Source organism: Convolutriloba macropyga, unplaced genomic scaffold (assembly GCF_964194025.1).
Source record: "Convolutriloba macropyga unplaced genomic scaffold, txConMacr16.3 SCAFFOLD_991, whole genome shotgun sequence".
Taxonomy (NCBI): Eukaryota; Metazoa; Xenacoelomorpha; order Acoela; family Convolutidae; genus Convolutriloba; species Convolutriloba macropyga.
The window spans coordinates 20,957-36,929 of NW_027450379.1; the positions used below are offsets into that span (position 1 = coordinate 20,957).

The 15,973-nt window shown below is 33.8% G+C and overlaps 1 protein-coding gene across 1 annotated transcript; it reads right to left on the reverse strand.

The window, feature by feature from the left end:
* Positions 1-13,365: 13,365 nt before the first annotated feature.
* On the reverse strand, positions 13,366-15,752 carry LOC142355845 (uncharacterized). The gene has a single exon (XM_075407882.1). The coding sequence runs from the start codon at positions 15,654-15,656 to the stop codon at positions 13,467-13,469; it is 2,190 nt and encodes a 729-aa protein (XP_075263997.1). The 5' UTR covers positions 15,657-15,752; the 3' UTR covers positions 13,366-13,466.
* Positions 15,753-15,973: the final 221 nt, after the last annotated feature.

Here is a 15,973-nt window from a genome sequence, read left to right on the forward strand (position 1 = left end):
TATTAGTTAGTAGTTACTATTTTATATTTCATCATCTCTCCTATAGAATATTTTATTTTCTTATTTTTTTTATATTATTTAATATATATAAAAATGAGTAAGCTAGATAAACTGATAAAATAAACTAGATAAAACAAACTAAGAAATAGATTACAATATTAATTAGGACAACAAGAATATTATGGTGACATAGAAGAGTTAATTGATCCATTAACTAAAACACTAAAACCAAACAATGAACAGAATCTAGCATTGGGCGAACAAACATTAAGAGCAATAGACTGGCAAAATCAAGAGTTTGATAAACAAACTTAGATGATATAGTCTAATGAAGCATTAATGAAACCTGATGACGCCGTAGAGGAAACTCGAGATATATCACCAGTTTATGTTGATACAAACACAGCCAAAATTCTTCATTTAATGGGGACTCAAACTAGATTTACCTACTAGGAGTTATAAAACGAATAAAGGCGATATAACTCTAGAGCAGGGTGCATTTTTAGTTCATGATAGTATATATGAACTCTCAGAAGAATTTATTAACTTTCTCACTAACCCAAATGTAACACATGGTGATATCGATGGAGATGAAAATAAAATTGAAAGGTTTTTATTTGATATTGGATATGATACAGGAAAAGGTGATAAGAAAAGCAGTAGATAAAAAGTATAATGACGGAAAATATATTGTATTTGGCAGGGTTTAACTAAAAATAAATTTGACAATCATAGCTGTAACTCCTCCGACAACTTAACAGAAAGACTAGAAATTATAATTGAAACAGACGCTGATCATAATGGATCATATAATGAAATGTTAAACATGTCTAAAAAACTATTATCTATGAAAGTTAACAAAAAAGAACAACTAGATAATTTTGTTTTTAACTATGGTAAATAAATAAGGCTGGAAAAACAACAACAAGACAAAATTAAAATTAAACAACAACTCCAGCTAAAGAAGTATTTAGTCCTCAGATAACAAATTTTAGAAGAGAAAGAATAATGCTATTATATAAAGATGAAACTTGGTCAGCTGATTTGATAGACAAATCGTCTCTAAGTAAAAACAATAATAATTATAAGTTTATATTAACAGTTCTAGATAAATTCACAAACTATGCTTGCGCTATTCCAATGAAGAATAAATCTGGTTTATCTATAACTAATGGCTTTAAAATAGTATTAGGTGAAAGTCGAAAACCAGAACTTTTGGGTAGATAGAGGTAGTGAGTTTTACAATAAAACATTTCAATCTTTACTTAAAGAATACGAAACTATATTCTGCATACAGAACATAAAACTATATTCTGCATACAGAACATGAAACTATATTCTACATGCAGTGATTTAAAAGCTGTGTTTATAGGGAGATTCATTAGACCATTATTACACATAAATAATAAACCAAAGTTCATCAATGGTGTTGGTAATTGGGTAAATATATTAAATGATGCAATAATAACATATAACAATAACATTCACTCAACAATTAATATGACACCCGTTGGTCCTTCTAATAATCCTGATATATTATATCTACTTCTACTAAGAGTATGGGTAAACCTGGCTGCGCCCAATCAGAGGGTAAACCTGGCTACGGCCAACTTAAAGTCTGTGATTATGTCAGGAATGCTGACAAACATAATATATTCACTAAAGGTTACACTTCTAACTGGAATAGAGAACTACTTAAAGTTAATGAAGTTTTAAAAACCCAACGGCCAACATATTGAATCGAAGATATTAATGTAGAGATAATAGAAGGTAAATACTATGTACAGGAACTATTAAAATAATAAGGTTTTGGAATCATTAGATATAGTTCTTTCTGTAAACAAATACAAAGATGACAAGAAATAGATTCAAAGCAAATAGATCCAATGATTCAATCGAGCAAATAAATCCAAACGCGGTCATCATCATTCAACAAACTTAACATTAAGTAAAGCTCGTGGTTTATTCTTAGAAGATAATGATAACATTGATATGAAAGATACTTATAAAATTACAAATCTACACCCCCCTTATATGAAAAAGATGTTAATAAAGAGTATTGTGACAATAACTTATTATCATCCAATAATAAAATAGATATTATCAAAAGAAAAATAACTGAACTAAGAAAAGGGTATAATCAATTAAGACGAGATTGATATTAATACTTTTAATCAGAATATTAGTAACATTCACCTAGATATGTTCACTATTGGTCCAAGGAGATTTAAAGAAATTGGTAATAAAACTAATTCTTCTTTAGATGAAGCCCTTATAAAGAATAAAAAGACAATAGTACAATATATAATAGCTATATTACTTGAAAGTAAACTTGTTGACAACAAAGAATAAGTAAGACTAGAGATGCATTATGATTTTAATCATGAAAATATAATGAAAGAGATTGAGAGTTATTTTAATATACAGTTAATTATAAGTGTAAGTATAAGAATAAGTCTATGACTATGACTATAATCGTACAATAGACTTGAACACGACACACATCATTTTGTTCAAATCAGCCTGTGAAATTCAACGAGTCGAATTTTTAGGTAAGCAGTTGAAACTTGTTAAATTTTTAAAACATTGCTATCATTTGGCAACAAAAGAACCGTTTGGGGATTTGCTTATCGATCTTGATCGAAAGACTTCTGATTGTTTACGATACTGTTCAAATATTACTGAGACAGGTCCTTCAGTTTTCTATCTTCCATCTGATAAAGCAGAAACAACTCCTCTAAACAATGAAAGAGAAAAAATTATCTATACTGAAGCAAACGCTGCATCTGCAGCCAAAACAGTTAAGGAAATATTTGCGTAGTTGTTGATAGTGATGCTATACTGGTTTTGTGTGAATGTCTTCACAATGTTTTACTGGGCCATATTAGAGTGAAAGTAAGAGACTTAGAAAATTACAGACACATACTTGAAGGCGTTCTCAAGAAAAAGTCATCAATGGATAAACGGCGAGCACTTTTATTAACAAAAACCGGTTTCGAACTGATTCAACTCATTATTAAATTTTGTTTCATCCATTTGAGTTAAGCAATATCAACTGCTGAAGAGTTTATTTTGATTCCCAAAAATCAGTTTATGAAGGAGCAACCATATTCCTCATAAACTCTAAATGATCCCGGAGTTCAGCATAGAGGTGCTCAATTTTCGTTTTTGAACCGTATGCTACCAAATGATAACACTGACAAACAGAACCAAGAAAATTTGGATACAAGGGAAACAACTGATCCTACTGAGTTGTCAAAAGTACATGCAGACAAAATTCTTCAAAATCTCATTATGTTAGTGCCACTGAAATTTACCAGGACGGAAAAAATAGTTAATCTCATTAAAGAGTCTACAAACGTTGTTATAGACGAAACAGAGAATTTAATTGTTGACGGAACAGCGACAGCAATAAATGTTCCCATTTTTCTCAATGATTTGCATCATCCAACTAAAAAAGTAAAAAATCCAGATTATTTCAAGATTCTAGAGGCTTTAAACATAAAAGAAGACTTGGTGATCAACAGTAATGCTAAAACTGCGATCCGGAAAAGAACAAAGAGTTGCCAAACAAAAATACGAAAAGAAAACTTTTGCGCCAAAAAGAATCAAGCACAAAGAAACCAGCCAATTACTTACAGAGGAATCCTCAGAAGCCGGAAAGGATTTCGAAACTTCAAAGGAAGACAGAACTCAGCAAGAGGAGAAGGACTGGGAGTCTTTCGACGAATGAGAAAAAAATGCTTGAGTTAAAATATACGAAAGGTCCCGGAGCATACGGAAGCTTTAAAAATCTACAAAAAAGCACAAAATTGAAACCAAGTAAAGTGAAATCGTTCCTGAAGGGCAAAAATGCCCACACACAGCATAAAATTTATAGAAAAAGATTTCCAACACTGAAAGTTATTGCTTACGACATAAATGAGATTTGGTCGCTAGACTTGGCTTATGTGGATAAAATAGCAAAAGAGAACAAAGATGTAAAATATTTGGCGGTAGACTGTCTTTCACGTTATCTACGCGTCGAACCCTTAAAATCAAAGTACGCTACAACAGCTGATGCGTTCAAGAAAATGATAAAGAACAACCAGCCTAAAAAAATGTGGGTAGATGCTGGTACAGAACTTAAGGGCTCCTTCAGCACCCTTTGTGAGAAGTAATATATTGAATTTTATAAAACTAGCAGCGAAAAAAAGTCAGCATTTGCGGAAAGAAATATACGATCGCTCAAGAATTTGATATACAAGTATTTAGAGGACAAATGGACATACTCGTATATTAATCAATTGCAGAGCTTTGTACAAACCATTAACACTAGAGTCAACAAGGTAACGAAATTGGCGCCGAATAAAGTGACAAAGAAAGACGTTCCATACTTGATATCATTAATTTTTGATGCGTCAACAAAACTATTTCGTCGACCAAAGTTTTACGTTCGGGACTTTGTGCGAATATCAAAAGCGGATCTTCATTTTAGAAAAGGATACAAGCAAACATTTACCAACGAAGTTTTTGAGATTTACGATATACCTACAACAAATCCCCCTACTTATAGTCTCATTGACGCATCCCATGAGCCAGTCAAAAGAAAATTTTATGAGTTAGAGTTGGTCAAAGTTAGAGACAATAGTGGTGAAATAACAAAACATGAATGAATTCACGGTTCACTTAGTTTCATCAGCCTCGATGAATATTTTTCCTCAAAACACCTTGTCCTCATTCAAAAATTATTTCGATGAAGAAAGTAATTTTAAGGTGGATTGGCGAGTTGCATTAAGTGAAATTATCTTCCCGGCAAAAATAAATCAAGTGAACAAAAGTGATCTGAAGATATTTTCTTCTGAAGGCCTTAAGTTTTATGAGAAAAATATTCCGTTTAATGCTGTCTCCAGACCATACGGAGGAGAACGAGCTATCATTGGAATTGGTTCCTAAGAAAACCGTGACCATCTTTTGAGATCCTTAAAAACAATTAGCGGATTGCCTCAATTTGACTATCAATTTAACAAAATCAACGGAGTTTTAATCCTCTTTTTTGGTAAAAACGAAGGAATTACTTTACCGGATAACGAAATTCCAAGCATACTGGGTTTCAACAGTATTCATGATGGGTCTGGTTATCATATTGGATACAAAATGTTGGACACTTTTGAAAATCTGACCATGGCAGATGACGAAAAAACTTTTGCTGGTGATTATCCTTTTGATTTGTCTGCAGGGAAGCAACTGATTTTTATTTACGTTAACATAATTGTGTATCAATATGTAGGCGATACTAAAGCTCCTATCATTCGAGTCATTGATTCAAAACAACGCCTGAAATACGGTAGCCCCTGCGAATTTGAGCCAACACACAGAATTGTTTTCAGCAACTTGGAATACAAAAAATTACTATCAAAAAATTTTCAGTCAATTGAAATTCAATTGCGGACAGAAACCGGACAATTAGTTCCGTTCGCTGGAACAGGAAGAGTTATTTTGACTTTAAATTTAAAAAAATTCGACTAAATGGAGGCCTACTATCAACAGCAATCGGTATCACCATACTTTTCAGGACACTATCACCAACGAGGAAGTGGTTTTGGGGCTTTAGCAGCAGGTATTGGCAGAGCTGCCTCGCCGATTGCAAGAAAGTTTCTTTGGCCTGTAGCTAAAAAGATTGGACGTGAATTAATTGTTCAAGCAGCTCCTGAGCTGGTAGAGGTTGCTACAAAGAAAAAGTCTCCAAAACAAGCAATAAAATCGACTAAGAAAACAAGTGGGTGGATCGAAAACAGGAAGAATGCGTAAATTAAAAACTAACGGTGAAAAATCAAAACAAGACATTCGTAAGAAGAAGCCTTTGACGAGAAGTCGGTCAAATTTCTTTTCTAAAGTTCAAAAAGATTACTAATTTACCTCCCGCAGAGGCAACACACACCATACTTGATTTGTTTGAAAAACAGCCTCTACTTATTACTTTTGACAATGCTTTTCTCAAAAAGTCGGACCATCATATTCCCCGGACGGTCCAATGCTTGAGTTCGAAAGTTTGGGCGATAGGAACAACTTCATTGATTTACAAAAACTTCTCCTTGGAATTAAATGCAAAATCTCCCGAAACAATGACGGCGATTTCAGGACAGGAACTGATGCTACAAATACAGACGCGTCATACTTTAGCAACAACGCATTACATTCTTTAATTTCAGAATGCACTGTATCTGCTAACGGTGTTAAAATTTCCAACACAAACGGAAACTATGCGCACAAAGCATTCATTGAAACGGAATTTTCTTCAGGAAGAACTGCAAAAAACACATGGTTGGTTTGTCAGGGATATTATTACGAGGATGAGCCAGCTAAAACTGATGGCACTGACGGCCGCGCGGACGACGTGGCGGCCAGAAAAGCTCTTGTTGCTAATTCCCAGGAAAACTATTTTATTGGAAAGCCGGCGAGTGATATTTCAACTTGTGATAAACACTTATTTAGTGGTGTTACTCTGCGAATTTCATTTAGAAGATCTACAAATGATTTTGCCGTAATTTCAGAGTCAAGCAAACATTACAAAGTTAGAATAGTTGAAGCTAATCTACGTTAGAAAAATGACAATAGCGGATCATCTTTTCACGGCAATTGAGAAAACTCTACAAAAAACACCTGCCGTGTATCGCTATACAGAAGTATTACCACGAACATTTTTAGCTACAACTGGAATAAGAAGTTGGAGCCATGAGGATATTTTCTCGAAACAACCTGTAAGACGTATGATAATTGGGATGGCAACAAATCAAGCATACCTCGGAACTAATCGCACTAATCCTTTTCACTACCAGAAATTCAATTTGAGCCAAATTTTTGTTTATAGAAATGGTCAACCTATTGTTGGAACTCCGGTATCAACAACTTTTAACCACAGCATTTACTTCAATACTCTGGAAGCCCTGAATTTTCTTGACAAAGGTGGGCATGGCAAAACTCTGGAAAATTATCCCAATCACTTTATTCTAGCTTTTGATTTAACTTCAGCGCAAGAAGCTTCATGATTTCATTCATCCAGAACTTACAAATTGCTCAATTTCGGTTCAACTTACATTTGACGGAGCATTGGCGGCCAACGTAGAAATTTTATTTCTGGGCGAAAGAAGCTCAACGTTTTATGTTAATTCGGAACGAAAGGTGACAAAAAATTCAATTATCACCTACCCCACCGATGGATAGTGATGAAATACGTTATTTGTTGGGAAAATGAATTCATTTGAAATTTTGTTTTTACGGATGTTTTGCAGCGGACAATTTCCCAAAGCTAACAAGAGAAGGTTTTATTATAGTTAATGTTTCACCAGCGCAATATGAAAGAAGTCATTGGATGGTTATTTTGTTTCACGAAAACAAAGTTTATATGGCTGACCCGCTTGGAATCCCGATACAAAACTACCAAATATTGTATTCCCGTCTGATACAGTTTTACAATGAAGTAACTCAAACTTAAGCCACTTCAAAATCAAAACTCAAAACTATGTGGACTTTTTTGTATTTATATTGCGCATGTGATGTTTGGTTACGAATATCCTTTATTGTTGAATATGAACGATAATGATTTAATACGCTTTGCTAATCATAGGCTCTAACATTTTTAATTAATTTTTTTTGCTCAGATCTTTCTTCAAAAACAACAAAGACGAGAAATATTAATTAGAAGATTTCGATTCCATATTAAAATTTACCAAAATCAAACTATTGTCAACATTCAAACAACCATAGCCATATTTAATATATCAAGTATTTTTGAAAGCTCACCGTACAGACCACCATTATAAATACTATAGAATCTATTAATCGTTCAAGTAGGCAAAAAGTCAGTTTGAGTTTGAACATTATTAGTCAAAACACAATCAACGTTAGGTAATTTTCTCTTAGAGTTTGCAAAGTTCAATTGGTGTTGCTCGTTGTAGTTCACCGCTTCGTCAATTTTGTTCATTATTTATCCACGAAAAACTGTATTTGTTAAGTTAGTTTTAATAAGTAGTTCGAAACAGGTAAAGAGACAAGGTATAATGAATGGTTTGGATGCTGTAGACTTGAAAGAATTAGGAAGTTGATCATTGGAGGCAATAACATAATGAGATCCAGGTACTTTACAAAAATCGTCATTGATATGCAAGCTGTAGGTAAAGTTCTTTGTTACTGTATGATCAAATATAGGCTCACTTCGACATATAAAGTAACGATATTGTTTGGAAAACTGGCAAAAATATTCCGGTGTGCGCTCAACCATTGCCTCCACCATTTGCTAATTAATTTTCTTTGTCACTTTCACTTGCTTTATTTGTTATTTTTTGTCGTGCTTTTTGGCTCTTCTACCTTCGCTTTGAGGTCCTTCTTCGAGATCACTTTCACAACCAGATCGTTGCCTTCGTTTATTTTTCTTTGCAGTTCCTCGAGACGATAGATCTTGGATCGTTTTTAATCTCTGGCCGAGAAGATCGAATTCAGCAGCTGAGAGAGTTATTCTTTGGTTATAACGAAATTCCTCGGAGTCTTTTTTGAAGATTCGTAGAGTAATATATGTTCCCGTTGTTTCGTATGTTTTCACTGAAGCAACAACAATTCGTTTGCTAGAGCACGAAATTTCGTGGTAAAAGTCACTATTATCGTGAAAGGAAAATTTTTCAGTCATAACTTTTTTTCCGTTGTGGACAATAAATACACTCCTAATGGTATCAACACGCTGTAAGAGGAAATTAAAAAATGCGGCTTGCTTTGAATTGAATCGCAAATAAAATGCAATACCAATAAAACTATTTAAGACCAATTTTCCTCACTTTGGCTTTACATGGTCGCTTGCACAGATATGCTGAAAATAGAACTCAAACTTAGCCTAGTTGCGACACCCAAGTTTTGTCTAACATGTAGTGAAGTCATACATGAACACTTCAAAGAAGCCTTCATAGATACATAAATGTGTTAATCGCCGGCAAAATTCTCCAAATCATGCCCTTTTTGTTCTTAATCTCTCACATTTTTTTATCCACAATTTCGACACAAATATTTGAAATGACCTTGTACACTGAATACTGTACAATTGGACGTCAGCTGTTTTAGCCGACTGTTCTTTTAGAACATTTGGTTTGCAAAATAGTGACTGTTTTAAATAAAAACATAAAAAATAACAAAAAAAAAACAAATAATCAGCACCCAGTTAATCACTATTATTTGTTTCGCCAAGTTGTTAAATTGACAAAATTTCATTGCAAATTGCATTTGAACTAAAAAAAATTACTTTATTCAACATTCTTCGGCCAAGAAACATCAGTTCTTTCACTTTTTTGTCAAAAAATGCCAAAAAATAACAAAAATTTAATAAAAAGTAACATGCAAACATCACCCAATAACTCATTATTAACTGTTCGAGCAAACTTTTACATTATAAATCTTTGTTGCCCACTCCCCTATAACTAGCATAGAACATTTTATTCTACATTCTTACCTCAAAAATTAACAATTTTTGCACATTTTTGGCCTTTTTTCATGAAAAAATACAAAAAATGTAGTTACAAGTTATCACTAAATAATATTTAATATAAACCGATTCCTATCCAATATTTCTCGTACCTTATGTTAACAGTTTTTAAATTGTATAAAAATGCTTATTGGTGGCGAAAAAGCAATTTTTTTTTTACTACCAAAAACAGCAATTTTTGCACTTTTCAAAATTTTGTCTGTTTTTGACGCAAAATGGATTCAAAAATAAACCTTAAGCGCTCCACTCAAACTATTTTCAACCCGTAAATTTACCAAATTTCAATTGGTCCCCATATCAAGCATTTCTCGACACAGTAATAAAGCGATAAAATCACTTTTTTTGCAGACTTTCAGACAAATTTTAAACCCCAATTTGTTCAATTTTTCAGTCAATTTTCACGATATTTTGTCCCCCATTCAATCTCATGCGCTATTTTCAGTTCGAAACTGTACTTGAAACTTCTCTCCAGGCTTGAAATTCAACAAACTTCCAATTTCAATACTTCGCACTTGCTTGTTAATTCAAACACATGGGCAATAAAACCCATAAAATTAATACCACTTGTGCGGTCTCAGACTCGCAAAACTATTAAATTTCTTACATTGGAACGAAAATTTATCAAATTTAAACTATCATTTTCTTCCCTTGCCTCAGCATTCCATCAGGTTAGTCACTTTTGCTTTTCAGTCCTTCATTAGTCTCATTAGACTAAAAAAAAGGATTCAGAATTTTATTAAAAAATTTTTACACATTCACCACACCAACTTTGTTCCAAAAATTTTACAAGTTCCACCACTCTCACAACACCAAACTCAAAAAAAACTACAAGTCTTTGCCAACCACGAAAAACAAAATTTTCGAAAAACTTTACAAGTTTCACTCATTCACCCCACCAAAATTTTTTTCCAAAAATTTTACAAGTTCCACCACTCTCACAACACCAAATTCTCAAAAAAATATTAAGTCTTTACCAACCTCGAGAAACAAAATTTTCGAGAAATTTTACAAGTTTTCGAAAAGGATACCTAAAAAATTCCATGCCTGTATTGTAACGGGGGGGACAGGTCCCCCCCCCCCCCCCGTTAAAATACAGGCATTTTCACTACTGATAAGCCGAATATAAGATAAGCCTAATATAATAGATAGGCCTAATATAATAGATCAGCCTAATATAATAGATCAGCCCAATGTAGTAGATGGAGAAGCGTGCACGAAGTCCCATAAGCCTAATATAATAGATAAGCCTAAAATAATAGATGAGGCTAATATAATAGATTGGCTTAACATAATAGATAAGCCTATATAACAGATAAGCCTAATATAATAGATAAGCCTAATATAACAGATGAAACTAGTATAATAGATAAGTCTAATATAATAGATAAGCCTAATATCACAGATAAGGCTAATATAATCGATAAGCCTAAAAAAAGATAAGCCTAATATAATAGATAAGTCTAATGACTGTTATAGGTGTCATCTTATAGCTTCTAAACTTACAGAAAGAGGTATAGATATGATGAATTATTGAAAGAATAGACGCACATTTTTTTTTATTATTATTTATTATGGGTCTTACACCCCGGTTTTCCATTATTAGTTATATCATTAACTTTACTATAAGTAATTTTATAAGCAAAAAATATGATATAATAAATAATAAAATTTTAAAAACAAAAAATGCCGCAAAGTGCACATATAATAGGTCGCATAATTTGAGTAGGAAGTGTATGCGTAATGTGTGGAATATGCTAGTTTCCGGAGATATATGGATTAGGTGATTTATCTAAATTATTGTCTAAATATCTAAATATTGGTCTACATTTCTATAAATTTATGTAAATAATATGTCTATCTAAATATTTGTCTAAATATCTTAAAACTTGACTAAATATCTATATGTCTAACTAAATAATTATATGTCTCTCTAAATATTTATCTCAATATCTATATGTATCAAAATATTTATATGCCTATCTAAATATTTATCTATGCATCTATATATTATCTAAATATCTATATACCTATCTAAATATTTAAATGTATCTAAATATTTATCATCAGAAAAAGAACACAAATCACTGTGTTTCCACCGAACTCAGTGTTTTTGACTGTATACCCATCACAGTGTGTCAGTGTGTCCCATATCAGTCTCACAGCAGGGATCAACCTTTTTAAGAACTGTGAATTTGGTTTTTTCATCTCATTTAGTTTCATAGTAATTCATCAAATCAGGGGACGTTCACTGGAGTCAGTCTGGATACAGTGCGCAAGGAACCCCAAACCATCCGTTTGCTAAAGTATTTGCTAAAGCAACTTAACTCGACTCGATGATTTAACCACTACGCCGAGTGAGACAGGAAGTTTTAGTTTTAGATTGATTAAAGATTGATTGGGAGGTAAATGAAAATTTTTATTTTTTAATATTTTCAATTTTGCTCAAGTTTTTTTTCACAAGTTGGTTTACGTGCTTTTTACATGGTTTCACTGATTACACTAGTACTGGGATACGTTCACTGGAGTCAGTGAGGATAGAATCCGAACTATCCGTCTGATAATCGATAATTACCAGCTTAACTCTGTACTAGTGGATTGCACTAAGTGAGACAAGTGATAGTTTTTAAGGGAACAAAGGAAAATATAGTGGATATACACTTTCAAAAGGGAAATATAAAGGGAAATATACACATTCAACCAAGCATGAATACACGTTAGTGTTGAATAATTGCTTGAATGTGTACAAGTAGTAGTGGGAAAAAGGTGATAGTCAATCAACCACGAATTCACGTTAGTGTTGAGTGGATGATTGAATAGAACCTTTTTCCCTCTACTACTGTTCTATTTCACACTTATTTTTGATATGCTGAAACCGACATTATAATAGCAACAAGCTTTACTTCAGAGTGAGAGCAATAGAGATCACACAAAAACGAAGAACGAAAGCGTGCAAAAGTAACTTGAGAAGTCAAAGAATGTTCTAGAACAAAAGCGCAAAATGGTGAAGCGAAAAATTTGCATAATAAAAAGACCAACACGTTTACAATAATTGCTATTAACTTCGTTCAAGAGCAATTAAGAATCTTTTATTGTGTGATCTGTAGCAGCCTGGAGAATTTTGATGGTAACTCATCTGGATGAGGATGCAAAGAATAAACGGTTTTTTATTCAAGAAAAAAGAAACACTTTCAAAATTAACAATTATCAATTACAGCAATTACTTCGTTGATTTCTCCAATAAAATGAAAAAAATGAAGGCCTGAAAATGTACTTCAATAGTTTGATTCACATCATAAGGAATTTCTATTTGTGCGCTAAATAATATTTTGAGTGGTATTTAACTCTTTGCATATCAATGTCAAAATTGCCTCTTCTGGATAACAAAAACATTGCCCCCTCGCCTGAAATAAAAGTAAACTAATTTTTCTTGAACATGATTAGAGAGAGATTCTGCATCACTAGTAGCCCTCAGTAACCTTTCGAATATTCTGCCTTCAATTTAAGTTAAGTCCTCTAATTAGACTCCATTTTGAGGCTAGTCAATCTCAGCCAAATGGAATTCAGTTGAAAAATGAGTGAATAAAATTTTTATGCAAGAATGAAATTTTGATATAAAAACGATAGAGATAATGAAAACATTGCAGATAACATAAACGTTGTTAAATTCAATTACCACCGACCTCTTCGATTCGTAAACATTCCGAAACAATTTCATCAGAAACAGCTCTACAGCTTTTATTCAAACAATCAGAATCAATAAATGGCGACAAAAAGTAGAGGTAATGCGCTGTATGCTTCACAGATTACCAAAACAAAAAACAAAAATGTCAATAGACTATTTGCGCGCCTCTGTCAAAAAATTCAGTTGACAAATTTTTCTTTGAAATTCTCACCATTAAAACCAAGCTTAGTTCAATCATACGAAGTCTGCCGCTGTTAAGCGCTCATTCTCTTCAAAATTCTATAATGATGTCTCCTTTTGATCAGAGTTGTCAGATGTCTGTGATTCCAACAGGTCGAAAGATACTCTTCCTGCGCTTGGTTTTGCAGCTCTATGCACAACAATGGATGACTTCGCAAGTTCAGTTCTTCCAAATGCTAACTCCTTGCTGTCTCGCCGTCGTTTATTTTTAGTTGCCAACAATCTGGACTTTGTCGTGTTCTCGGCGAACCTCCTCGTAAAACTAGGCAACATGTCAATTTCTTCCTCCGTTAGACGTATCTGTTTTTTGGCTGGTTTGTCCCATGGCACCTTGTCGATCTTAACAAAGTTAGCACCCAGTTTAGGCGTCGAATTTGCGCTTTTTGTCTGAACATATGCATGTCGCAACTCTTCAGAGATAGGAGTTGTGACAAAATCAGCAGAAAAGGGAACAGTTGAACTATGTGTATTTTCCACATCATTTGTTGATAACATCGCATCTGGCTCCTGTCCAAATGTGACTCGCTTTCTAAATTGCTTCAATTGTTTAGACTTTTCCTCTTGTTTCCTACTTCTTCTTTTCTGATCTCTCGACAATTTTGGATTTACTTCGTTCGTCTGAAGAACCTGTTTAATTTGAAATGCTGAAAATGTATTTTTGACAATATCTCTACTAGATTGCTCTATATCATTATTATTTTCAGTATCGTCGCACACAACCGGAATATCTGTTTCATTTTTGACAAATATTGGCGTTTTAGCGTCTACTACTCTTTCGGTGCTATGAGTGGTAAGTGTCGATTGACCTGGCGTGTACAAATGCTTCGAATCTGCATCCGAATCAAAACGAACAGCATGCTTTTTTCTTTTTGTCTTAGTTGTAGGCAAAGGTTCAGTAGCAACTTGCTCCTCTTTCACGTCCTTCTCAGAATCCCTTTCAGTGATGTCACTCACCTTCTTTTTGCTATTTTTTCCTCTAAAAGACTCCATACAATTGTCAACTTTGAAAATCTTTTCATTTTCGGTAGACATTGGCTGCTCCGCTAGATTTAGAGCACTATTTTCCCCCTTGCTGTTTCTATTGCGCTCACCATTATTTCCACCAGTTTTTGAAAAAATGGGCTTCAACTGTTGCGGATTGTCGCCACTGCTCACTCTTTCAATCCGATCAAGCGTCTGGTCTTCTTCACTCCCTTCTGTGGCGCGGCAAGACAATTTTACCGAAGAGCTCTGATATTTTACACTTGAATTACCCTGGAGCAATTTATCGGCACCTTGTACTTTTACTAGCCCTGCTTTTTCCAATTCTGTTTCAATTTCCTTCTCTTCACGCAACCATTTTTTCTCTTTTTGCAATTTTTTCATCTCCAAGGCTTCCCTGGCAGAGCTTTCCAAGCTGTCTAACTCTAAAGTTTGCCTTTTCCATCTCTGAACGAAAAACATCAAACGATTCCGATTTGTTTCCCTAATATCATCGCACATCGCTAAAGAAGAAACATGTGCCGCAAAGGCATTTCGATCGATTGAAATTTTACCAACGTTTTCGTTCAACGACTTTTTATCTGAATATTTGGAGAATCCAGTAAGCTCAAGAAACATGTTCATAATTATATGATAGCTAAGCTTGGAATCTTTGCCATATTTCAAATAGTGCAAAAACGGATAGCAGATTCGCATGAAAACTTCATTCCCTAATTTGTCACCAATGACGTGGGCTGCTTCATCAAAAAAGATATCGCATACATGGTACTCAACAGAGGAAGCGGTCGCATTTTCAACATTGAGAACGTGATTTTGATACGTGGACGATATCAGCTTGAGAGATGTGAGCGATAGATTTTCTTCTGAAATCGCGTTAAAGCCAGATCGCATCACAACTCTAATAAGAAAAAGATATTTATCTTGTCGGTGAGTATCCAATCCTAGCCACTCCCGTTTCACAATAAAAAAGAAAGCTTTAATAAAACTCATCTTTTGTCGGATTTTAACAAATAGTGGTGTCAGCTTAGACAGCAGTTTTGACAATTTTTCTTGGCGCACCATATTGTCACAACTCCACATGCAGTAGAAAAGACACTTCCACAGCTTCTTTAGTTCCGCCAAATCAAAGAAATCCTCATTTTCAATGCGCGTGCTAATAAACAGCTTCAAACTTTTTAAAGCGTCATCACGCTTCGTTTTGTCCTCTGATGCCAAAGCTCTAGCCAGTGACTGCATCCCCTTGTCCATTGCAGACCAATAATTTACTCACTCTGGAGCACTCTTTAATCAATCTTATCTATTCGTAGGATCTGAAAACAATAAAACATGAAGCATAACGTCAATTAAAGAGGTCCCTTTGCCGTTATTTGGGTAAGAACACTCGAACAAACAATTCAAAATTATACCGAAAGTCAAAACTAACTTTGGAATGAGTTCGGTTGTTCGTCAATGCGTACAAAAATGAAATAAGTTACCAAAAAATGAAAACAGATAGGAACATTGGTAACATATGGGACAAAAATGTTAAACATGTTTAAATAATGAAATATAGTAGTAGTAGTAGT

Coding starts and splice junctions, on each gene's coding strand:
- LOC142355845 (XM_075407882.1), bottom strand. CDS start 15,656: ATGGACAAGGGGATGCAGTCACTGGCTAGAGCTTTGGCATCAGAGGAC.